The sequence below is a fragment of the Platalea leucorodia genome (assembly GCF_965183815.1).
Source record: "Platalea leucorodia genome assembly, chromosome: 9".
Taxonomy (NCBI): domain Eukaryota; kingdom Metazoa; phylum Chordata; class Aves; order Pelecaniformes; family Threskiornithidae; genus Platalea; species Platalea leucorodia.
Window position 1 is genome coordinate 42,727,669 of NC_138831.1, and position 24,368 is coordinate 42,752,036.

The 24,368-nt window shown below is 49.7% G+C and overlaps 2 protein-coding genes across 2 annotated transcripts; one reads left to right on the plus strand and one right to left on the minus strand.

Moving 5' to 3' along the window:
* Nucleotides 1–4,714: 4,714 nt before the first annotated feature.
* On the minus strand, nucleotides 4,715–15,715 carry WDR93 (WD repeat domain 93; the record flags this gene model as incomplete). The annotated part of the gene is made up of 15 exons (XM_082322058.1): nucleotides 4,715–4,832; nucleotides 6,018–6,195; nucleotides 6,325–6,481; nucleotides 7,236–7,296; nucleotides 7,999–8,215; nucleotides 8,767–8,898; nucleotides 9,215–9,301; nucleotides 9,753–9,823; nucleotides 10,028–10,211; nucleotides 10,851–10,938; nucleotides 12,448–12,575; nucleotides 13,444–13,522; nucleotides 13,765–13,829; nucleotides 14,488–14,683; nucleotides 15,452–15,715. The coding sequence occupies 15 exons, from the start codon at nucleotides 15,713–15,715 to the stop codon at nucleotides 4,715–4,717; spliced, it is 2,025 nt and encodes a 674-aa protein (XP_082178184.1).
* Nucleotides 15,716–16,522: 807 nt separating this feature from the next.
* Nucleotides 16,523–21,919, plus strand: PEX11A (peroxisomal biogenesis factor 11 alpha). Its single transcript, XM_082321662.1, has 3 exons — nucleotides 16,523–16,640; nucleotides 17,014–17,129; nucleotides 18,705–21,919. Exons 1-3 carry the CDS (start codon nucleotides 16,585–16,587, stop codon nucleotides 19,268–19,270), a joined length of 738 nt encoding a protein of 245 aa, XP_082177788.1. The 5' UTR covers nucleotides 16,523–16,584; the 3' UTR covers nucleotides 19,271–21,919.
* The last annotated feature ends 2,449 nt before the right edge of the window (nucleotides 21,920–24,368 follow it).

Below are 24,368 nucleotides of genomic sequence, written 5' to 3' on the forward strand. Positions count from 1 at the left end.
CTATAATTGGTCGTTAGGTCAAGATTGCAACCTGGCAGGTTCCTCTTCCGTGCCTAATTAGTGTTTCTTCCTCATAGCTCAGTGTGGGACTTGTTTTTTCCCCCCTACAGATCTCCATCTCCTGTGCACAACCCCTCACAACGCACACCTATTCCCTCTCCCCCGACAACGATCCAGCCCTTCGCATGCAGAAGAGCTGCCACTGGCTCAAGCGGGCTGACACGAAGTTTCTAACAAAACAAGCTGTTCAGCCTGACGAGCTCGAGGCGGTCGAAGTGTTTCACACTTGGCAGCCCAGGCCAATTTGCCATTCAGATACTGTACATTTCCCTCCTGCCTCATCAGCAGCCCTGCAGTGACATGAGTCATTCGCCTTCCCTTCCTCTTAAAGCGTGGACTTTCCTGGGGCCGAGCCAACACATGGCACTGCACAGAGGTGTGCCACGTGAAGACCTGGCTCTTGCGATGACAAATCCTCCCCTACTGCATGACCAGTCTGCTGCTCTACACCCCGGCCCCAGCACTTGGCTTGCGTAGGGTGCGAGTTCTTCATAGCACGAGCCCTGTCTGTCTTCAGCTGCATAAAGTGCCCGTAAACTCACGGGGCGACAGCCAAAACACAACATCACCCAGTCATCATGCAAATCTCATCTCTCTCTAGCACCCTCAGCTAGGCTCAGCCAACTTCCTCCTGTATTTTGGCCTCAAAAACACAGCTCATTTCTCATCCCAGCCAATGGTCCTGCTCCTGCAAAACCAAGTATGAAGGCCAGCTGAACCCGGCTCCCCCTGCCTCGTGAGTGACCACACATGAATATTGTACCAGGCCCTAGACAGAGCAGTACCAGAAACACTGGACAACGACAAACTGGAACAGAAACAGGAAAAAACTGGAAGGGGTGTGCAGAAACCCAAAATTAAACCAGACTGAGACGTCTGGCACAATGCATTAGGGAGGACTGGAAAAGTTAATCTGTGTAGCTTGGCCGAACAGCACAACTCGACAGCTATAGCCTGGACTCGAAGACAAGAAACTGCACCCTGGTACAGGGAACTGGCATTAGAGGTAATGAGGCGATACTAGTTTGGACAACAAGAGCTATTTGAGCAGTTAGAAATGGGATGTGGTACCTGGTTCACCTATATCTAGACACTAATTTGTAGAGCAGGGGAGGAAGCTTGGCCTTGTGATGCCCCTACACCCGAGTATGCCCCTACTCGCAGAGCAAACAGAGCAAGCACTTGCTGGGACTGCCCTGCCCTAGGCACCACCGCACGTCCCACAGTGTCTTGCAGGGACACTACTTGCCCAGATAGCACCCAGAGCTCTTTGCGGATTCCTCCTTAGGATGCCTTCAGGTTGTACATGGTGAGGCACTACAGGATGTGTGGGTTGTTGCATTAAGGCTGGCAACGTGGATGCAAGGAGTGCAGCTCCCAGAGCACACACCACTTTGGCTCTTCTGAGGACCACGCTCCTTCCAACAGCACAGACAGAGCTTACCCAAACAGCCCGAACGTTTGCTGGCCCTCGGGAGTGGGGGAATCTTATCAGATCAGCCTCTGATTTCCTCTGCTTCCACAGCACAAGCAAGTATGCAAAGAAGATGACATTTGGCTTCTTGCAGAGAACAGCAGATAATTTAGTGAGATTAAAGAACAGCCTCCTCTCCCACAGAAACCATCTCTGCATGGCTGGGCAGTAACCTGGCTCTGCTGGAACAATGCTGCTCGAGCGCCTCTCTGTGGATCTGAGCTCCTCTTCCTCCTTCTCACAATCCTTCTCCATCCACAAAGTGATTTTTTTTTTTTTTAATACAGAGCCAAATTGCTTCTATTATACCCAGGTAGCACCCCTGAGTTCACTGAACTTGGCACTGAGCTAGGAGTTGGCCCAGCCAGAACTCTTAGAGTTTCATCTTTTGATGATGATATTTATGATACCTCTCAAGGCCTTTCCATAGTTTCCAGCAGCAGAATAGCTCAAATTGGCTCAGACCTACAGCTGCCTAGGGCTCACGGAGTGACCGGGAATGGAAGAATAGCTGGCAAGGACATCGTCTTTGGAATAAGCCATCAGGTGCCTCTGGTCCTCTCCAGAACGTGCTGAGGAGCTCAGCATACAGCTCCAGCACCAATGCACATGTCAACACACTGATCACACCAATTTTTCTGTATCCCTTCAAAGAAGCGGGAAACAAATGGTCCCCTGCTGAAGTCATGAGTAAAAACAAAGGCTCTTCATCAGCCTCCTGCAGCTGCTCGTTGTTTTCCTTTCTCTGTGGAGCCTGCCAGCTCCTGGTTATCTTGGCCAAGCACATGATTAGGGTTTTAGAGCAAATTCAAACTGCAAACAAACAAGCACATCTTGAGATGAATACACACAAACTGGTGGATGCACAGTACATCTAACTGTTTAGCAGATCCTGTTCTACCTTTTCTTTTCATGCTAAGCAAGCCCTGCTCCTCTTCTGGATGGAAAGCAGATGGGGTAGGATTAAGGGTACAGATCCCCAAAGCCCTTTACATTTGCACAAATAGCAAGAATTAGACCCAGTGCTGTTCGAGGGGCCATGTATTAATTGTGCTGGCTCTCTGCAGTGCGGGAAGCAATGCAGGAATAGGAATTCCTGCCCTGAGTAATCCCCTGCGCCCAGTTATGGCAGAAGGCCCATTGTTTCTTAAAGTACCACAGAAACAAAACAATTAAGTTGTTACTGCCACCACAGCAAGAACAGAAGAAAGGATCAAGGATTGTTCCTTGTTCACTTCAGTGCTGAACCAGGTGGCCCAGTTTAAACAGGCATTGAAGGTGGTTTGAGCAAACCCGCTTGACTTTGCACTGAAGCAGATGGCAAGTGCTCACACAGCCCAGTATCAATATCCGTAACAATCAGCTGAGCTGTGAAGCTGTAATCTGTGGCAGATGGAAAATGACAGCACAAAAGGCTTTACTATGGCCCTCAAAGTCCTTCAGAAAGGTAGCAAATAGGAAGGTTTAATTCAAATAGCTTGTCCTTCTCCAGAGCAAAACCAGGCATCTGAGACTGTGAAACAGGTGGAATGCTTCTCCCCTTTCCTACCTCCACAAAAGACTGGCTGACTTTATTTCCAGAGGATGAGCTAAGATCTCTCATCAAAACTCAATCCAAAACGAGACAACTTGCTATGAAAAACTGAAATGGCACCTTGGCATGGGAATGTCTACATAGCTCAGTCTGTGCTGAACCCCTGGCACCCTGCATTGATGTTTTGCTGAATCTTTGGGGGAGTCACAAGAGGGAGATCTGGAAGAAAATACCACGCGCTGTGCACACAGATTGGAGTGGATTAGGCAGTCATCCTGGAAGCACAATCAGCTGTAAAAAGACGGAGGCTTTCTCGTGGATTTTATGCTTGAGAAAGCACGGTTGCTATGCTCGAAAATGGATATTTTGGGTCACCTCCCCTAAAGCCCTTCAAGTTCCAAAGGACCCCTGACTGCCTGAAGAGCAACAAAGTCACCCAGTGTAAAATGCTGTTACGCTGTCAGCCCCTGACTGAGCAATCAAACTCTGCAGCTAACATCTAGATGCTGTCAGTCTCCCACAGGACTAGTAACCTGAAAATATTGACCAGTGAAAGACTGACTGGAGAGCCTGCATAGGTTTTTGCCCCATCTGTCAAGTATACAGGGCAAGCTACTAGCTTAATACACTTCTGGAACAAGAAACAAATACGTGGATGCTTGGCCTTGCATTGCCCCTGTTAGTTCTTTGTCCTGTGTTGCCTGTAGGAAGGATGCTTCAGCTTTTTATGGCCTTTGACCAACGTGCTGGTCATGCTCCTGGCCTGTCTTTGGCTCAGCACAGCCCTGACTTCTCCGAACCCCCCGCTTCTGTCATGCTCCTCGGTGACATCAGTTCTTGGCTCTAACACCAGTTCTAACCTGACCTTAACCCAGTGAGCTTGTCTGCACATTTGCAGGCTTCAGTTCCTAAGCAGTCTTATCCCAAAGCTGCCTGCTCTGAAGTCAAAAGAAACAACTAGACTGAGAAACAGCCCAGGTCAGGGCTGACACACTCTGCAGTGTCACTGCTGCTTGGCACCGCTATGCTCTGGGGGATGCCACCTTCATGGCTGATTTGCTGCCTGGTTTGAAAAGACCAGGTCTCCTGCTAAGCACAAGGATGCTGCTGTCTGCCCATCTGGGTCAGAGCAGAAGATAAGACACATTGGTGAGCCCCAGCAACAGAAGGACAAAACATCAGAGTCCGATAAAATGCCAGTTCTGTGAAAAGTAAGAGACATTTACTGGAGAAAAGGCTTTATTAAGGAGGGACATTGCAATATACCATATTGCTCTGATGCTCCAGGTCTCTGGGAGGACTCAGATCCAGCACAAATCCTTAGCTGAACCACAGAGGTGTTGGGCCTGCCACCTCGATCAGCAGCCTTTCCTACCTCAAGACTCTTCCATCAGCAGTGTTTGTCTCTGATGAGGAGGGGCTGAACCCTGCTGGAACAGGCTGAGGGTTAGGTGAGGAGAGAGGCAGGGCACAGTTCCCTGTGGCTGAGCAGTGGCAGGCAAGCAGCGATTTCAGATGACAAATTGCCCCAGGCTGGAAAGCAGCAGGATAGATTTGAATGGAGTCACTGTCAAAATATCAGTGCTGGATCATGGGTCTGCAGGATTGTGATAGCGCAGAGCCTGGCCCTCAGGATGCAAGGCTGACTACAGCTTCTTCTGTCCCTTCACATTCTGCCTCTCCTTGTCCATGGCAGCTGCTTGTGCCTGCAGCCGACTCCAGTACTCAGGCAACTGCTCCCTGGGTCCCAGCAGGCTCTGCTGCCTAAGGAGGGAAGAAAAAGGTGGTTAAAGTAGTCGCTGCCATTCCCCTGGTGCTCAGACAACCCTAGCCTGGTTCCCCCAAGGGTCCCTGGGGCTCACTACAAATTGAGCAGTTCAGATTTCTTGTGTCCAAAAAACCTCAGTGACTCCCTCATCCACTCAGCACTCAAGTTTACTGCTCTTGACAGCAACGACCTCCGTATTTCTCTTTGCCTGTTGGCCTCTGTAGACACAGGTCTCACTGCAGTTGCATCTGCTCTGCTCTGGCTTGAGCTCTCAGCACCCAGGGAGCAAGATATCCCTGGAGGTGATGTCTCCCCAGTTTTTCTGGTATAAGGCAGACAAGAGTCTCCTCTCCAGCTTTATGAGAAGGAGGGACAGAATCGGTGGCTGGCAGCATAGAATGAAACTTTTCTGCACTTAGCCAGACACCACCACAGGATTCCCCTTGGAGACAAGGAATTAGGGAAGGCTGCCAGCGAATATGTGCTGTAAGGTCATACCTGCACCCACCTGTTCCATTTCAAATCGGAGAATTAAGGCATAGTGAAAAGAACAAACAGAACCTACCACCGACATGGATCTGGCTCCACGTTCCCAAAACAATTAAAGGAAAAGGTCGCCCAATAAGAGATGTCACATTGCCATCTAGTGACGCCATGAACGCAATGCATCAGCTAAGCTCTGACTGCAACCTCGGCCTGAGGGTGCTGGGGACCTTCTCAAACAGAGAAACCCCCAACACAAATCTACTTAAACATCAAATGGACCTAGGAATGGAGGGGAGGAGCAAGGTACAAAGAGATCCCAGCTCTGCCTGGGTCAAAAGGAAGACGCAGACACTTAGGCGAGGGTCATATTCCCTGACAAGTTTGCACAATGTGTGTTGCACAAAAGCACATTAGAACTAGCAAGCTCTCTCTACCTGGAATGACAAGCCTGCCCCAGGCATCCTAACTTACAGCTGTTAAGTTGTTCTAGGAAGGACAGGAGGGAGGGAAGGAAGGGTTCTGGGTGGCTGTCAGGCATCCAGCTACCTGAACATCAGCCTTACTCAGACATAAATCTGTCACGGCGCACAGAAGAACCCAGAAGCTCCAGGGTGAGACCTTGCATGGACCTGAGCAACACCACAGCTTACAATAATGCAGGTGCACTTACCTATCAGGCAGAAGGAGAACCTTACCTATCACGTAAGAAAATGTTACATCTCTCAATCCATGGCAAGTCCTGCAAGGATTTGAGAGGCAAACCTGGTTCCTTTGGGAAAGCCTCCTTCAGCGAGTAGGAGTTGAAGTCAAAAAGGAAGATGGTGCTGTGACTGGCTCTGCTCTGTGCCAGTGCATCTGCCTGCTGCTTATCTCCTAGACAGAAACAAGAACAGCGGGCTATTGCATCAGGAGTCATCCCATAAGAAGAACTAACAAGGATCAGTGCACAGCTGAATGCACCCAGTGACCATGTATCTAAGACCACTCCAAGGTGCTACCCACCTCGAAGCAGCAAGCACCAATTCACACTATCCACTATGAACACTGGCTGCCAGGGGGATGCTACAGCATGAGAAGGTGGAGTCCTGAAGCAGTAAACAATCTGCGATGTGGCAGCGTTCATCAAGGACACTGTGCCATCCCAGGAGAAGACCAGGGCCTGAAACAGCAAGCTGACACTTAGAAAGAGATGTAAAAGAAGTGAAAAGCATTTCCTGGGAAGGACATGGAATGATATTCGGGACTTCACATCCCCAACTATGATGCTGTTTTCTTTGCCTGCCCAGTAGTCACAAGGCCACAGCAGATCAAGTACAGGCTGTGCAGGGAACTTGGACTGGAATTGCTGCAGGTTGGGATTGGAAAAGGGCAGCAGGGCAGGTTAGAAATTAACTAGATCCAGCCTTCCACATGGCTGGCTCTGGCGAGTAGCTTTTAGTCCTTTTCTCCCCATGCCTGAAAACTTTCTGAGGCCACTTGCAAGGTCTGGCTGGACTTGTGCTTGTAACTTCTCCTCACCATGATGCCCTCTCGTATTTGACCCTGATTCCTGAAGCTTCATGGCTGAACCCTCTCATCTTTGCCGTTGGACCTGTCCATGTGCAGAAGGCCTCCAGTGCCTCCCACCTCAGTGGTCAATTAGAGGACACGGGTGCAAGGGGATACTGAATAAGATCACGTAAGACAAATCCTTTGAGAGTGACCAGCTACATACAGACCTGGAACTGGTGCAGGAAGTCCCCACGCTAAAAATAGTTGGAGGCTGGGAAAGGATATAAGGGCAGTACCGTATCTGATTGCCCTGCTCTTTATCTTCCGGGCACCCAGCTACAGCCATTACTGGAAACAGGATCCTAGGCCAGATGGACCTGTGTTGTCACCCAGTTCTTAAGAGAGCTGGCAGTAATACTCACTGCACTGGGGAATGCCAGGACAGGCACCACCACGCTGACAGCAAGGTTTGGATCTTCAGGCCTGTAAAACAGACTCAGGCTTATGCAACTCTTTTATGTACCTGGCACGTACTAAGAGGCTGTGATAATGACAATGGCAGTTTGTGGCACACGGGCTGGCATAAAGTTCCAGCCAAGCCCCTTCCCTGTGGAGACAAAGCCTGCCTCCTCCTGGGCAGGAACCCCTGAGGCCCATCCCTGTGCAAACCTGCCTAGGAACTATGTTGGAGATACAAATCCCCTGCATGCCATGGAGGCATGAAACCTTCAGAGCAGCAGCTTCCCCAAAGCTGACCCTTCTCCTCAAACCAAGGGGATGAGTGAACATAAAATGGACAGAAAGATGGCAAGAAATGCCCATTCTGACTTCTGGGGGGAAGTTATTCTGGCAGGGGCAGAAGAGAGAAGAAAAAATTCCCGTGGGTACCTGGCAGAGACCCAGCTAGTTGAACATCAGCCCTAGAGCAGTGCTACAAGCACTTGTGTTCTGGTGCATAGAAGAACCCAGGAACACCCCTAATCCTGGCATAACCATTGGATTTTAGCACTGGAACTGACTCCTAGCAAAACCACACTTGCTGCTGACAGCAGCATGGCAGAGCTATTTGGGTAAAAGCAGCAGAAAGTTCTCTACTCCACAGAAATCTGGGCCTCCCTGCTGGACCTGACCACTACACCACGTGGTTTCTTTGGCTGGAGTGAGGTCTATCGGAGCCTACCTCACCTGTCTGCCAGGAGCGTGATGCTGGACTTCCCAGCCCTGGGTGCTTTCACCAAATAGAAAGAGCTGTCTGTACATAGCACTAGAAGCTGCACGATGGGACAGGCAGGATCTGTACCAGGACAAGGTGTCTCATTGCTGGCAGCTGCAGAACTCTGCAGAAAGTGGATACTACGGATGAGACGTTCCTCTAGAATGGCAGTCACAGAGAGTGGGTATCCTGGGGAAGCAGAGAAAAAAAAAATGAAGACAGCAGTTTAGGAAGAAAAAGGAACTGGCAATTTATCCAAGGAAAGCTTAGCTTGGACTGTGGCCTGCTCAGGGGCAGCAGCCACCAGAACAATCCTGATGGCAGAAGAAGATTCTTCTGCCAGGAGAATCCCTTCATCATGGCAGGATGACACTAGCACTGGTGGCAGCCTGGACTGTGATGCCACAACAGCCTCAAAGATGACCTGAGGGTGCAGTGGCAAAGCAGCAACTGTCACTGTCTCACAGCCTCAGGGCCAGACGGTCAGTCCTCACTGCAGCAGTTCACAGCCCCTTCATTGCTGGGGGTGGGAATGGTTCTGCAAGGGCTAGGGCAGTCACGCTGCGTTGGCAACTTCTGGCCAAGCATCCAACAAACAAGTGAGTCCAAACTAGTTGCAGATTTGCTTGTAAACTCACTGCCAGTCCCTTGTTCACACCAAGCCAGAGCCTCAAACTCTTAGGGAAGGGAGCGATTTATCCTCAGTGATCCCAATACACAGTCCCAAAGGGCAAGCTCACCGAGGTGTTTATCCCAAATAGTTATTGTTGCATCTTCACATGCCAATGCCAGGTACCTGGAACAGGAACTGACAGCCGAGCATGCAATTGGAGCTGCACACGGCCACACAACATGAGGTTTCGGATCAGAGTCTAAACAGGACATAAAGAGAGACAACTGTAAGAAGGTGCAGAGAGTTCTCTCTCATGGTACTAGCATCCAGTTTCCCAATAAAACATGCACCATTCTGCGGTCTCCTGTCAGAGTGGCTTCACTAAAAATACTGCCAGCCTGTGCAACATGGAGCCCCACAATCCAAATGACAGCCTAACCCACAAGATACGAGGCAGCTTTCCTCCCCATTCCTCATTTCTCTGAATCATGAAGACCTACCTGAATGACAGCCACTGGCCACTGAATGCTCCTACTCCCCACAGAGTGCTCTGCTAGAAAAAACTACTTTCTTACCCACTTTCTCCTTGAGTGAATGGTTAAGTAAGTACAAGCAGAGATTGTGGCTTCCATCCCAGTGCACACTGATGCCAGCTGGAACATCTGGTACAGCGAAGGGGACAACAAAAGAGAGAAGGAGACTGGGGAGAAAGAAAGGAACAATCCAGGACACCAAAACACCATTAGAAAGCTCTCATTAGAGCTCTCACGGTTTCCTTGATGGGACTTACAGAAACTCTGCTCACACAGAAACTAAACCAGAACAAACTCTCCCCTTGTTTGTTATTTTCATCTTGCCTATGTGCCCCTTCATCTTTTTTGGTGTTTTTTTGGGGGGTTGTGGGGTTTTTTTAACTATGGAGCTAAGTTTGTTTGACTCCATGCCGGTAACTGCCTTATAAGTCTTACGGCTGACATTTTTATCCAGGCTTATGTCCTTGGAGATGGAATTTATATAGGGAACCCAACCCAGAGCCATTGAGCTCTAACTGGAGCTCAATGTCATGCAACAACATGCTTCATAGGTTAACAGCTTTTTGCCTGTTTGGATTACCTGGCTGCACTTTCATTTCAGGTCCCACCTGTAGGATCCAGCTATGCAGGAGAAAATGAAAAGTAGCATGTCTGAAAAAGAGGAAGAAATACATGTAAAAGAAAGGCTTTGGTAAGTAGGCAGCACTGCGGCAAGACCTGGAATGGCTCTAGCCCCCTGCCCTGAAGCCTTGGGATGAAGGAGGCAAAGCTAAGACAGAGGCTTCCATCTACACTTGAAAACTGCCTTGTGTTGATGTCTCATGGACTGAAATCCTGGTTGGTGCTCCCACTAACCTGGAGATCTGCTCCTTGCTCTCTCTCTCACCCTCGGCCTCCAGATACTCCCGATACGTGCTGCAGAAGATTGCTTCCTGCTGCTCCCACTGGGATTCCTTGATTAGGTGATTGTACCCCAAGCCAAGCATGCTGCCATCAGCCACTTTCTTCAAGGCATCCAAAGGGCTTTTAAAACTACTGCCTGGATTGGGAACACAAAGGGAAAAGGCACAGCCCTGGAGAAGCAGACACCATGGAGCAGACACCATGGAGTGCTCAGAGGCACTTTGGCCATCCCTCCTTCAGGGTGACATTGTCTTGAAGAGGGACACACTGCATCTTCTGTGGGACTTTCCATACCACTAGCCCATTTTCCAGTATTTGAAGGCAGGGACTAGGGCAAGTCATCTGAGGACCCAGCTCACCTTGCCCTTCTGCAGCATTCTCCCTGACGGTGTTCCCAGCATAAGGTCTGCTCCCTCCCCATCCTCAGCATTTTCCTACGAATCCAGGACTCTGAGTGATGAACTAGGGGTTCAAACAGTCAGGTTGCTAGGGTCTAGGAAACGACCTCCTCCCTCTCCGGTGACAATGAAGCCGAGGGTGTATGACACCCACTTCGAGACACACTGAAGCATTTTGTGCTAACAAAGGTGACACATGAGATGGTCGGCTAAGAAGCAACTCCCACTACAGGATTACATGTAACTACAAAACAGGTCAGGAAGGGACCAGGGAGCACATCAGTGAAACTTTCTGACCTGTTCTGTAGTCCTAAGGGCCATCATTCCTTTGCCACCTGAAGGAGGCTGCAGGTTGCAAGTACAGAATCAGTCCTGACCTGTAATGGGTTTGGGTGGCTTCACTTTCAGCAGCAGCACCGGGAGACTCAGCTTTGCATCAGCTTGGTTTGCAGACACAGGACACTCCTGCAACAGAAAAATGTGAACCTGAGAACTGTGTTGTGCCCTACGCTGCTAAGTTTTCACCTGTTCATGGGAATCAAATGCTTCCTAAAGGAAGTGTATGCAAAGGTTGGCTGACACTGCCTAGGAGATACTGGGTTTAGGCTCATTCTTCAGGCCAAAACACAGAAGCTTGAGGGAGGTCACTATTCTTTCAACAACATTACAAAGGATGTCCTTCCCAGACACCTGCTGTCTATGTGCCCTAAATAATCTCCACTTCTGATTTACCAATCTCTCTGAATTACTCTTGTTGCAGCACAGGCCTGGGTGGGGCACAGCAAGGCTCAGGAAAAAGGAGAAAAAAAAAAAAAAAGAAAAAGAAAAGAAGCAGGACTAAAGGTTGCAGAGTGCTGCTGAATACAAGAACCAGATTTTACTTCAGAGAGCCCAGGACTGGAGGAGGTCACATATGCGCTTGGTTGGGAAAAGAAAATCCTAACAGGGGACCAGCACCAGTGTGTCCCCACCCCCATCCCACACACATGGACACTTGGCTAAACAGAAAAGGTCTGGCTAAATAATCAACCACGTCCGAGAAGGAAGAGGCAGGAACTTGGGTACTTTACATGGAATCGGCAAAGAGGGAATGCCTGGGCATTTGCTTTTGGCTTAGCTAAGTTAAGGGGGATGTTTGCCCTGAAAACAGGGCTGAGAAGCAGCTCTCTCGTAAACGGCCAGGAAAGTCTTTGCTGAAGGAAGAGGGAAGAGTGATGAGGCAGGTATCACAGAGGGTTAGCTGGAGGTGCTGGGCAGAAGGTGCCTGTGTATTGAGAGATGAAATCTAGCAAGGTGAAAGTGATGCAGGAGAGGGTTAAGCACGGACTCAGCATTTAAAGTTCCCCATAACAGCTCAGGACATTCATTAAGGCCAGTTACCATCTCTGCAGAACCGTCTCCATGCAGCTCCAGACTTTTCTGCCAAGGAACCAGAGGTGACAGTGGTTAGTGCAAACAGGCAGAGACCCTGCCCTGCTCAGGCAAGCTCAGCCGTGACCCCACCAGGCTCCTCTTGTAGGTAGTCTAAACCACGAACCCTGGTTCAGGACCAGACTCCCAAGTGGAGGTATCAGGCCCAATTCCCACTCCTCTTCACCTTCCCCCAGTAACATCAGGGAGAAGCCCTGTGGGAATACCCTCACACAGGGCCTCCTCAGATGGGGCAATACTGCTGGGAAAGGAGCTGCCAGCTTTAGGGAGGGGCAGCAGGAACGCTAGCCCTGGGACTAAGCAAACCTCATTGGAAGCCTGTCTTGGTGAGAGTAAACATGTCCCAGTAACACAAAGGCCTTATGAAGTGTGGGATGGGTGGCTGTAGCAGCTGTAGAGACACATACTCCATCCCCCGGGCCAACAGACTGGTTCAGCCTGTATCTTGCTGTCACTGGCTGCAGGAGCAAAGCTTGGGGAAAGACCTGTAGGCAAAAGGGTATAAGAAAAAACAGCACAGTGGGAGATGGAACTGTTTTGTACCGCAGATGTCCAGCTTGACCTCCTCTCCCTGCAAGCCAGCCCTGCTGCAGCTCCTGGGCTCTTTTCCATCTCCTTCAGCCAGGAATCCTTAGGCAATCGGTAGATCTCCAGCCAAGCTTTTGTGCTGTCTGCATTGGGAAACTTTGTTGAGCAATTGGAAATAAGGAGAAAAGGTCTTTCAAGCAAGCAGCCTCTGTTATCTTATATCCTTAAAAAAAAGATTTGGATATTTTTTGAAATATAAAATCCCTGTATACTCCATGCAGCCCAGCTCTCCTCCCACTTAAGGCCTGACATGCTTGACTGAGACTGACATCTCAGCCTCCAGCTCAAGTCCTTGAGGTCCCACAGCCACTGAAGAAATTGCATGAAGCGACTCAGTCAAAGAATTTGACCAGTAGCCTCTGAGGTAAAGTAGAAAGTGAGACGTGGTCTCACACTGGTTCTCTGTGGATGCTACATATCTCATTCTCAGCATATGTCCAGGCAGATTCCACCAAACATGGGTCCAGAAAACCTGCTAGCAGCAAATGGGTTGACAAAGGCAGCTGTCATGAAACAGAAGAATGCTGTAGCAAGGAGTTTGTTGTAGTGTTTTTAGAGACTGTCTCTATGCTGTCTGGCTTACGTCTGCAGAGAAAATTCTTCAGATCTACGTATTTCCAGCGTAAAAGTGAGCCATAGCAAACCAGAGGAAGAACTGAGTTTGGTAATTCTGGAGAGGAAAGGGAAACCTGCTTTCACTGAGCCTTCTGGGAGCTGGGAACTGCACTGACCAGTTCCAGAGAGCTCACTTTTGGGATCAGTCCTGATCCACAACAGGCCTTTTGGAGAGGACAGGGAGTGGCAGGAGCAGCTCTCAGAGCTGGAGGAGGGACTGGGAGGATTAAAAACAGGATCTCTGGGAACCCAGAACACATGGAGCATTTTAAAAGCGTTGCTGCTGGCCCCTCTGCTAGAACACAACAGCCGTCACCCAACACACCATGTTCTTGCCTTGCAGCAGGACTCCTGCGTAATCACCTCCTGGGGAGAGCACCACCTCCTCACAAGTACTTCGCTTGCTGATATCCTCCTGCCAAAGAAAAATGGGCTGCCATCAAAGCAAGATCACCAATTCAGAGCGCTCCATGGCCTTACACAGTTCTCAACAGGGTGAAGGCCAGACAGATTGTTGGAAGAACAGGAATAAATATTGGGCAGCACTCTTGGAGTGCTGCTGCCCATGACAGAAATTCCTGAGGGCAATTAGTACTCCTCATGATTGATTACTTACCAGCCTGTGCCCAGTGTCTATGGAATTAACTCAGTACTTACCACTTCATTTAGGATTTTAATGAGTAGGAAGCTTTCCTTGTGAAAGCAGAAGAGCCAGACAAGCCCTGAAATAGAAATACAGAAGAAGCAGGAGGAGGAGGAGAAAAGCGAACAGATGGTAGCCATGCTCTTGGGAGATGCCTGTTACAACATGTGCAGGAGAGAGAACAGGACTACATTTTTTCTTGGGCTCAAGGAGGAATATCCCACTGCTTCCAGCACTGAATTTTTGATGGCTTCCTTATGCCAGTACCAGCAAACATTCAACTGTACATAGAGATGGATAAGCCAGTTTGAAAAGCATCTCCACCAGAACTGACAGGTTTGAGATGAATGAACAAACTAACCTATGTCCCACAGGGTTGTGCAATTACAGGTGTGGAAACAAAGCACGCGCAGGAGGTCATACCAAGCAATTGTTCCTTCTGTCCAGTCCAAGGTGTTCCTAAAATTTACTGCGCTTCACCCTCAGCTCTGCACCTGCTTCTGCTGCTCCAGAGAGGACACCAAACCCATACCCTCTACTAATCACAAGGCCCCAGGGCCACTCTGTCACCCTACAACCTGTTATCTAATGCCCTCTTTGCAGGGCTTTCTAGGAAATTCGTCAGCCATTCTAACGTTCCTCCTGATTTAGCACTCTTCCATAATGCAGCTGCCAACTCTTCAACTCCAGAGCACACCTATCCCCAGCTAGGTCAAGAAAATCCATGTCACACTAACCCATTTCATCCACAGCAAGCAGGACGTGGCGCTCATTCCCCAAATCCAAGGCATGGATGACACAAATCTCCATCTTGGCTGCATCCCAAGCACAGACCTCCTTACAGTCAGACACCTTGAAGGCAGCCAGACCCACGGAGAGACCAACAAAGATGTATTTTCCAGACACTGCAAGGCAATTGGCTCTTCCAGTTACCTACCAAGAAAGGGAAAAGATGAGTGTACCCAACTGCTTCCCCAGTGGAGGACACATCAGCTATGCTAGCAATATACTCCTAGCCTTTCACCAACAGAAAATGCTGATTTATTCTACAAGGGAAAAATTTTTGCGTGAGCTTCCATCAGAGGAGCAGGGGAGGGGCTGTCATCTCTGTCACAGGGATTGTTCTGTGCTGGCAATGAGAAAGTTTGCTCCTACCTTTCCCCTTCCAATAAAGAGAAGAGGCTTTAAAGGCCAATAACTCAGGAGCACTCAGCCTTCCCACCACTAACACAAAGCTGCAATGGGATGCTGAACTCCTCCGGGCAATTGCAGAACACCAGCAGATGCTAGCGTATCCTCCTGGATACCTCCACGTAGCGATGGGGAAGGCAGCACTGCCCTTCTGCTCACAGGGCTCCCATTAGGGTATTCACCACACAGAGCTGAGTTTGCCCATTTATATGCTACAGACTAATGACCTTCTCCTCGGAAAACAAGGGTGGAGCCAGCCTGAGAAGCAGAAGGTGAATTTAGTGCTGTTTAATATCTGCTTCTCTCTTTTCAGAGAGGTGTGATAGGTGGGTGGGAAGCAGAACCTGTCAGACAAGCTTAGAAGCTGCAGCCTGTTGAAGTGGATCAGTGAGATGGTCGTGGATTCTGAAGAAGGTGATGAACAGAAGAATGTAAAATCAACTGAATGGATATTCTCTAGAAAAACTGCTATGGTGATTAATGCTATCTCTGCTGCGAGGGGCTCTGTACCTGGAATTCAGCTGTAGGAAAGCATTTGGGGGGCTGGACCTTTAGTTTTTGTGCTTCTCGGAGCATCTCCCTTCTTTCAATGATTTCCATAGCATTCTCAAAAACAAGCATCACCAGTTTGTTGATCATCCTGAAGGGCTGAGGCAAGGCATCACGCTTTCGATCGGGATCCTGCAGGAAGAAATCCTCCTCATCGTCCTTTAGCCAGTCCTTTTCAGATGGTGGAGGAATCTCCAGGGGTTTCTTCTGGATATACACGGCCATGGTTCTGCCCTTCCAGATGCAAACCACACCACAGATGCAGGAATCACAGTAGATGTAGAAGAACGAAGAACCGTGCAGTATCTACTTTCATGAGGTAATGGGGGAAAAGAAAAAGATGATTAATGATCTGTAAGAGAGAAGGGGGGTTTCTTTCAGCATAGCTAGCCAGAGCAACCCTGTTCTGTATAGCTCGGTTCTACTTGCTGCATTGCATGTTACTCCAGGGTTTTGTCCTGCTCTGGGAACATAAGCCGCACCAGCACCTGTAGCTTCCCTACAGCACAAGGGAGTGCAAAAGCTTTGGCATGAGTTTGTATAAGAATTGTTACAAAGCATTCAAAAATATTAGCTTGTTCTTCCTTAAAAGACTTATTTGGCCTGGGTAAAATCCCAGCAATTAATTAGGAAAGCAGGTGATTTCACTGGAAGTTACAAACTTCATTTCCGAGCCATCGGGTGCTTTCTGAGCGTCCCCTCGGGGCCGGGGCCGGGGCCGGGGCCGGGGCCGCCCACGTCAAAGCCGGGCTCACGGCGGGCCCACCTCCGCCGCCGTCACCCCACACAGCTGCCTAACCTCGGCCTAACACAGCGGCGTAACCTCGGAGGCCGGGCCCCGGGCCCCTCCGGGCTCTCCGAGCCGAGCCGCCGCAACCGCGGCTACCGGGGAGCCGCGGCCGGGGGAAGCCTTTAGCAGGGACACCCGCCCCGCTGTTGATGGTCGCCGTGGTAACGGCGCGGCGCGGCGCGGCCCGGCCGGGAACGCGCACCGGAGCGGAGGGTTCCGCCGGCGGGGCGGGGCCCGGGCGGAGCGGGGCGGAGCGGCCGCGGCCCCGCACACCTCCCGCGGCTCCCGCCGCTCCGCCGCCGCCATGGAGGGCTTCGTGGAGTTCACCAACCGCAGCCAGGGCCGCGACCGGCTCTTCCGGTGAGTGCGGAGCCGGCGGCGGGGCCAGGCGGCCTCCCCGTGGCGGCTCTTCGGGGGACTCCCGTGGGCCCGGCGGCGCCGTGGGGCGGAGCAGCCCCGCTGCCCCGCCGGGCGATGGGGCCCTCAGCAGGCCCCAGCCGCCTCAGGGCCCCCCGTCTCCGGCGGGAGAGCCGCCGCGGCCCCCCCGGTGCCGTGCTGCTCCCCGCCCTGCCTGCCCGCCGCCCCGCCTGCGCCGCTGCCCCTTCCCCGGGCCGTGACCGGCCCTGGCGCTGCCGGGGGGGTGACCTTAAGCCGGGAGATGAACGCTGCCCTCGTTCCTGCCGAGTGTCCGTGTTTCACCTGTGTCCCGTTTTCCTCGTTTTTTCCATTCCAGAACCATTCAGTACACATGCATGTTGCTTAGCTATTTAATAGAGCATAAGGCTGATAAAGAGAAGCTGGTAATGAAACTCAAGCAGTTGGAATCTAGCATGAGCTCTGGCCGGAAAAGTAAGTACCTGGTGTCTGGAGGGATACGTCCTTCTTCGCTTGCTCCTTCCAGCAAAGCAGCTCCTGGCCTCGCGTCTTCTGTGGTTAACTTACCTTGAGCCACAAAACCTCTTTTAGTGTATTCACAAAATTGTCACTAGGCCTTATCTCTGCCTGGGCTTGCCAGGCTACATAGGGCCAAACAGACATTTATTACTTGCTCGGCCTCCTCTCCGATTCAGCAGTCTGAATTATCGCTGGGAGAACTAGAGAAATAAGTTAACAGTCAGCTGTTGCTGTGGAGATCGAGTTGTCATCTCTGGTCAAGGAGAGACCATTGAGTTACGATGCAAGGCTGGCTTACTGCGCTCTCGTTAGTCCGTCCAGCTAATGGGTTGAGACGGCCTAACATTAAAGATCAACATCCCAATACAATCGCCTCGGAAGTACCATCCTTCAATATGGCTTTTTATATCCTACTCCGCATATTAATTTTCTTTAGCATTTATACTCTACTAAATCATATACCCTTCCATACTTTTCTCATAGTCTAACCACATGCATGGCTTCATTCTGTGTCACAGTTGCATCCATTATGGTTACGCTGTTGCTGTGGTTGTATTGCTTGCTTCCAGGTTGATCTTACACCTACTTAGCAATTGCTCAATCCTGGAAAAACTCCAATATGTGAGGCAAATATTCTAATTTAATGTGTTACCATGGATTTGTTTTATTATTCCAGTTAGCTCCAGAGTATGATAATTTCTAGCAGAGAGGCCAGCTGGTTTATCAGCATAGCCGTAATTCTCTTGCTTCTGCTAAACAAATCTCTAATAGACGTCAAGCCTAAATTCAGGACTCGTGCAGTTCCACTAAGCTTGGGTGCTGCCAACATCTGTCACTGTGACAGTCCAGCAGGTTGTGAAAAGTATTTTGCATAATACAGCGTTAATATTTGCGGGGTGAAACCTAAACTGTGCAGCGGATGAAACCAGGTTTGGCATATATTCTAGCTGGAAATGGAATACACTGTTCCTGTTTGCAGGGAACTACGTGTACCTCTGACAAATTCATGGCTGAGGAGGGACTTGGGTCTCGGTGTGCTCGGCACGTGAATCACCAGCTTTCACAGCTCAGGGAAGATGCAGCTCGTGCTTGCCACGGGGTTAGTGCAGTAACATCTCCTGCCCACAGAGTTAGGTGAAATCCAGTGCAGCGTACAGCTGAAATTGGAGGCTCTGTTTGTGCCACTTTTTTGCTGACACTGGCTCGTTCAGAGCCGTGGGTGATATTGGTCCAGAGGGCACCCAGGCGCTGAGAAGAGCGGCAGGAGAAGGCTGCGAGTCCTGGCTATTGACAAAATTTGTGTGTAGGTCCTGGGCTGGTGCAGGACAGAACTGAGACGTTTACACCCCTTTCCTCACTAATACTACCATCTCACGGTGTGAGAAGAAAATGCTTAAGCATACAAATGCCCAAAGCCCACTAAGTTTTTTAAAAGTACATACGGACAGTGACATGCCAAGTTGTCCTGCGTAGGGCTGTGTCTCTGCGGTAAAGGCCGTGCCACGCTAACCTTTGTGGGGTTTCTTGCAGTGTTCAGACTGGGCAACATGGTACACGCCTTGGTAGCCGCCAGGAGAACTACACAGCTGCCAGATGTGGTTCCTCGCTTCTGCCTTACAGCCTCCAACCTGACCCGTGCCCTCTACTTCATCTGCGATGCAGTCCTGTGGTTGAAGAGCGTTGGGCTCCAACCTGATGTCGATAAGCCAAAGTGGCGGAATTGGGCTACCAAGTGTTACTACTTTTCACTCCTGATGAATCTAGCCAGGGACTGGTACGAGATCTCCTGGAGGCTGGAACAAGCTGTACAGGAAAAAAAGACAAAGCGGAATTCCTTCTGGGAAGCACACAATCAGGAACTAAACTGTGAGAAATGTGATGATTTGCATGGTTTTTTCCTTCGGCTCTTTCAAATACTGAAAAGACATCCTCCTTTGCTGCTGGACTTGGTGAAAAATCTCTGTGATCTCTCAGGTCCTTTGGATACGCTAGGGATCTACAAGACCAACGCAGGAGTGATTGGTTTCTGCGGCATTCTCTCCTCCCTGGTGGGGATCCTCACATTAGCAAGCCCACATCTGAAACTGCAACAGTGATGTAAAAGGAGTTGCATAGTATGCAGTGAGCCAACAGCTTTGATCCTCTGGTTTTTATCCTCCAGATGGCACTTTCAAAAAGAACATGTCTCACAGTAACCTCAAGATTAATTTTGTTCTCTGAATAAGTGAATTTTACCCTTTTTCCTTCCCTGTGTCTTTGAGGATGAGTTTGGTGCCATGACGCGCTCCCTGATGGAGTGGAGATGGGAGAAAGCAGAGTAATATTTCACAAACAGAAACAGGACTTGGAACATGGCTGCTAGATAAGGAAATACTGATGTTACTATGTTTTAATACAGGGTGGTGAAATAGCTGCATAGACAACTGTAATAGGTATATGACTCATAACTGATCGTGTTTACACTGGAAAGCTGGAATTCACCAATCAAAGGTCCCTGCAGTCAGATTTTCTATAGTGGGGTCAGGCAAGTTCAGAGCTGCGGTTCAAGTGGCCTGAAGCCAAGTACGAGTGTTCTGATGGATCCTGTTATCTGTAGGCAGGTTTCAATGCAGTGTGGTGGTAACTGAAGCGTGGTACGATCTGACCTTCCCATGATCTCTGTGTAACGTGCCCTGGTGACACTGGATCTGTAGTCTAGTGAGTGCCAACTTGTGTCCCAAGAAATCGGCACTTTCTTCTTTTCCTTCAATAACGTGAGCCAAGGACCATTGGCCACCAAGTCTGACTTTTGCAGCAGGCCATGGCTGAGGGTTTTGGTGAAGGACAGCGTGTGGGAGAAGCTTGTCTGAGTGCTGATGATGCTGTGATTTGTAGAGAACTGGGTTTCCGAAGCTGTGAATCTGGCTGGAACCACTCACAAGCACTGGATTTCCCATTACACATGCCCCTTAACTCCCAAACCCCTGTGATTCCAAGTGCGACAATTTTCCATTAATCATATTGTGATAAGGAGCTTGTTTTGCTGTTTTAATTTTACGTGAAAAATTCCAGTATAATAAGGAGCTTTGGAACCTGCAGTTAAGGAGAGAAGCCTGTCTCAGAGCTCGTTGAGTCAGAAAAACTGCAAGGGTGTGTTTCTAGTTGTGTAAGCTCCCAGAGGGAAGGGAATGGAGTTGGTTGTGATAATATCAGAATCCCCTGTGAGAAGAAAAGCTTATTACTGGATTTGAGCATTCATGGTTTAGATTTTCCTATCTGGTCCTCCCTCTCCTTCCCTCTGATGACCACAAGATTTCTTGTGTGTTCCCTCACTGGTTGAATGGGTTCTACCATTTGAAAATGCCTTATGTTTGCCCTCCAACTGCATTATTGCTCATCACTTCATCTTGCTGGGAATGACTGCCTGGCAGTGTAATCTAGGTTAAAGGAGAAATGCTGTGTCCATCTGTCTAACAGTTACATGGCATGCAGTCTTTGTTGTTCCTGACTTAGCAGATTACCAGTTCTGACACCATCTGAGGAAAATTTGCACATTCTATAGGAGATAAAATTATGATTTTTCTTCATCAGAGTTAGGCCTGTGTGTTCTGCTACTTTCTGGTGAAAGGCCTCCTTGTTTAATCTGTCAGGAGATGTGAGCAGAGACGACTATAACCTGGACCAAGGTACTCTCTTATTATTTCCGATGCTGTCTGAAAACAAAAATTAAAAGGTGCTGGTTTCCTTTATTAAAAGGAGAAGGCTGTGGGATTGCGTAGGCATGGTTAAGGCAGTGCCCCAGTTTACCTCAGTCATTGTGGTCAGGCTTGGAATTACTTCCAGTTTGATTCTGAAGTGTTAGCCTGCCAATGAAGTGTTTGAAAAAAGAGGTTGCTGGGCAGGATAATTAAGTGTGCTTGAAGACCAAATGTGGCCTGCAGCAGGTCTTCTTTTCATGAATACCATTAAAAGTAGAGCGCACTGGCAGTTCAGACGATAATGGAGCATTATGTATGGGATATGTTGTTTTCAAGGGCTTCCTCTCCTTTTTAACAATGGAATTTTTTTGTGTCTTTACTCCATTTGCCTTTGAGCTCCTGGCAATGCGGGGCCCATCCCTCCCTTGGTCAGATTTCATCCTTATCCCTGTGTGTAGCAATCCCTGTAAGGAAGGAAGAGGAGTCTTGGTGATCTGGCAGCAGAGGTTTGGCCACCCTTTGTCTACAGAATTTCTTCTTCTTGCAAAAACAATGTGTTTTAAATTCCTCTCAGGGGAGTTCTTGGATACAAAATACTACTTTTACTGGTTTGCAAACTGATTTCTCTTTTTCCCTTGTAGTTCGCAGGTAAAGGGACATGGGCGGAGCGGTGTGGCCCCTAGCCTGCTGCTCCTCCCTGTGCCCTGCCGAGGGGGAAGGGTGCTTTTTTCCCTTCTGCGACAAACACTGTGCGAAGCTGTGAGCCAGGCTTTGATGTTTCTCCTGTAGGGACTGGCGTGGATTAGCAAGTACAGACTTAACCTGGGAGATGGGGCAGTGAATTGTCAGCCTGTCTCAGCCTTACCTGTCCCATTCTACACGACAGGGGTTGGAGCATACAGGAGTAACTCTCTTTACTGGGCATTAAGCACTAATGCTTGCTTGCTGCTCCCCAGCCGGAGGCTAGCAATTTAATGTACTTTAAGGTAATGTGACTGAAGCCATAGAATCACGATCAAATGACGAAAATCCTCTTAGTGCCTGTTTTTTTTGTATCTGTTTCTAATACAGCAGTTGGAATTAGGACAGCTGTTTGAACACAAGCAATAAACTGAGATGAGTGTGACACCGTGTCTGTGTGTGACTTAGAGCGTGGGGAAAAGAGATGCTGAAGGAGGAATCCTGCCTCCCATCTCTGAATTTTATGAAGGATGATACTATTAAAGAGACATTGCCTGTATTTGCTCTTGGGTTACAGAGCTGTCCTTTCGCAGTAGCAGGGTGGCAGCCAGATGCGTCAGACTCATTGACAATCCCCATTTCAGCTGCAAAAACATGAAGAAGTAAACATGGGAGTACCTGGTAAAACTGCATATGACGTGCTCTGAAGCAAAATGATGTTTTGAGTTGCCCTTGAGTACCAGCGGAGAGAGCTGGAGCCTTCTGCCCAGCGTAGGCACAGCTACGGTGAAAGGAACGGGTGCACCTGCATTTTAGTATCTTATAAACAACCTTTCATTTGGACGGGTCTTAGTGTCCTAGGACAAATCGCTGCGGCTGTTTAACAACAAATGCCTGTGCAGGGCAGGGAGGGAAGGGTAACATCTCCAGCTGAGACAGGGAGGGACGGAGCTGGGATAACCATTCAAACCGAGCTTACTGTTAGCTCCTATCCCCTGCAGGAAGAGTTTTGTGAACTTGGAAGCTCCAAAATGTCACTTACTGAACAATGTATAAAGCATTGCATTCAGCAATGTTTTAGCAAGACTCTCCTCCTGAATTACTGGTCTCATACACATTTCATAATGGAAAGCGTTAACAGGAGAGTGATCTGTGCGAGATGTGCAAAGTGTATCTTCTACTCTGCTTACAGACAAGCCTTCCTAATGTTAAGACCATGCTTGGCATGATATTTCAAGAAATGCGTGAGCCATTTGGGATTCCCAGGTGAGCAGCAAGAATGATCGAAAGTCTGAAAACCAACATCTCCGGGGAGGGACCAAATGAACCGGTTCTACAGAAGGAAAGGTGACTGCGGGAGGGTGTGAGAAGTCTTCAAGTGCCCTTGAACCTTTTAAGTCAACCTTTTAAGGTTGACTGCCAAGAGGAAGGCAATAAATTGGTCTCTAAATCCATCCAGGAGGTAATATCTTTATATTGCAGCAAAGGAGAATTAAGTCACACAGGTGACTTTTTTTGAACTGTAAGTAAAATAAAAGACTAAATGGATTGCCCAGGAAGGCAGTCCTTAAAAAGAAACTGGGCAGACATCTGCCAGCAGTGGTTTAGGGGGTGCTGATCCTGCCATAGGGCATGGAAATAAATTAGTTACCTCTCCAGCCCCCTCCCAGACCTAAGTGTAAAGATGCCTTGCAGGTCTTTGGGGATCTGGCTCATCCCCTCATCGTGGTATATTTATGGCTGTGGAGCAGACTGCGGAGGCAAGGGTGTAAAACTCTGCTTGCCTGCACCCAGCTGATCCGGTGAGCTCTCAATGTTGCCTGCAGAAACTCAGAACGTATTTCTGGTGTGGGGTGGCGTGGCGGGGGGTGGAGGCGGTGGTACCTTGGCACTGCAGAGCCGGGGGCTGGCACAGCCTCTGCCCCGGAGGAAGGGAAGGGGATGAGCACAGGCGTTGGTAGGGCAAAGGCTGTGTTCTCTGTTGATCCCAACTCCAGCCAAGGCAGAGAGAAGGTTGGCATGCCCCCTGCGCTTTTAGCAAGGCCAGCAGGGCTGGAAAATGTGTCAGTGCCAAGAGAGCAAACTTTTGAGCAGGCTGCTGCCCTTTGTCCGGCTGTCTGGAGAGCAGTGGCTCGCGCCGCCACCGAGCTGGAGGCAGCCCAGGACGTTCATGTGCCTGCATACCCAGCTAGCAAGGCAGGCCTGAGAGCTTCGCAGAGCCCCGGGCTGGAAGGAAACTCCAGGCTCTTTGGGAGGAAAGGGGGTGGCTTTCCCCCGTCCCTGGGGAGTCTCCCACCCCCACGTAGGAGCAGCGCAGCCGGGAGCAGGGAGCCGTGCAGGCGCACTGGGCGCACACCTTCGTGTCCTGCACGGGGATCCCAGCCGCGCGCCAAGGGTCTCCCTGCCTTGTGCCGGGTGGTCCGGGACACGCAGCAGCCTTGTGTCAGCAGGCTGCCTGGATCTCCCATCTGCACTGATCCCCGTGGGTTATTGCTTTGTCCTCTGCATTTGTCCTCTTTCCACCATGCTGTCCTCGTCTCTTCAGTGTGGCTCGTCCTTGATCTCCGTAACCAATAACCAAAACCCATTGCAGCTTCATACAGGTGGTGTCTTCTTTCTTTTCAATCAATACCGCAAAGGGATTTGTTAATTATGATGTGAGTTGGCAGGGTGCCTCCCACGTGAGGCAGGCTGGCCGCGAAAGAGCAGCAGTAGCGGGAGCATCACTGGTGGGTCAAGGGGAGCAGTTGTTCCTCTCCATGCAGTACTTGTGAGGCTACATGTGGGGAGCTGTGTCCTGTTCTGGCCCCACCAGCACAGGAGAGGTCTTGACGAT

Bases quoted from the DNA above. Each gene is read 5' to 3' on its own strand.
- PEX11A (XM_082321662.1), top strand. From the start codon at position 16,585: ATGGAGGGCTTCGTGGAGTTCACCAACCGCAGCCAGGGCCGCGACCGG. The intron at 16,641-17,013 runs GTGAGTGCGGAG...TTTCCATTCCAG, and splicing joins GGCCGCGACCGGCTCTTCCG to AACCATTCAGTACACATGCA. The intron at 17,130-18,704 runs GTAAGTACCTGG...GGTTTCTTGCAG, and splicing joins CATGAGCTCTGGCCGGAAAA to TGTTCAGACTGGGCAACATG.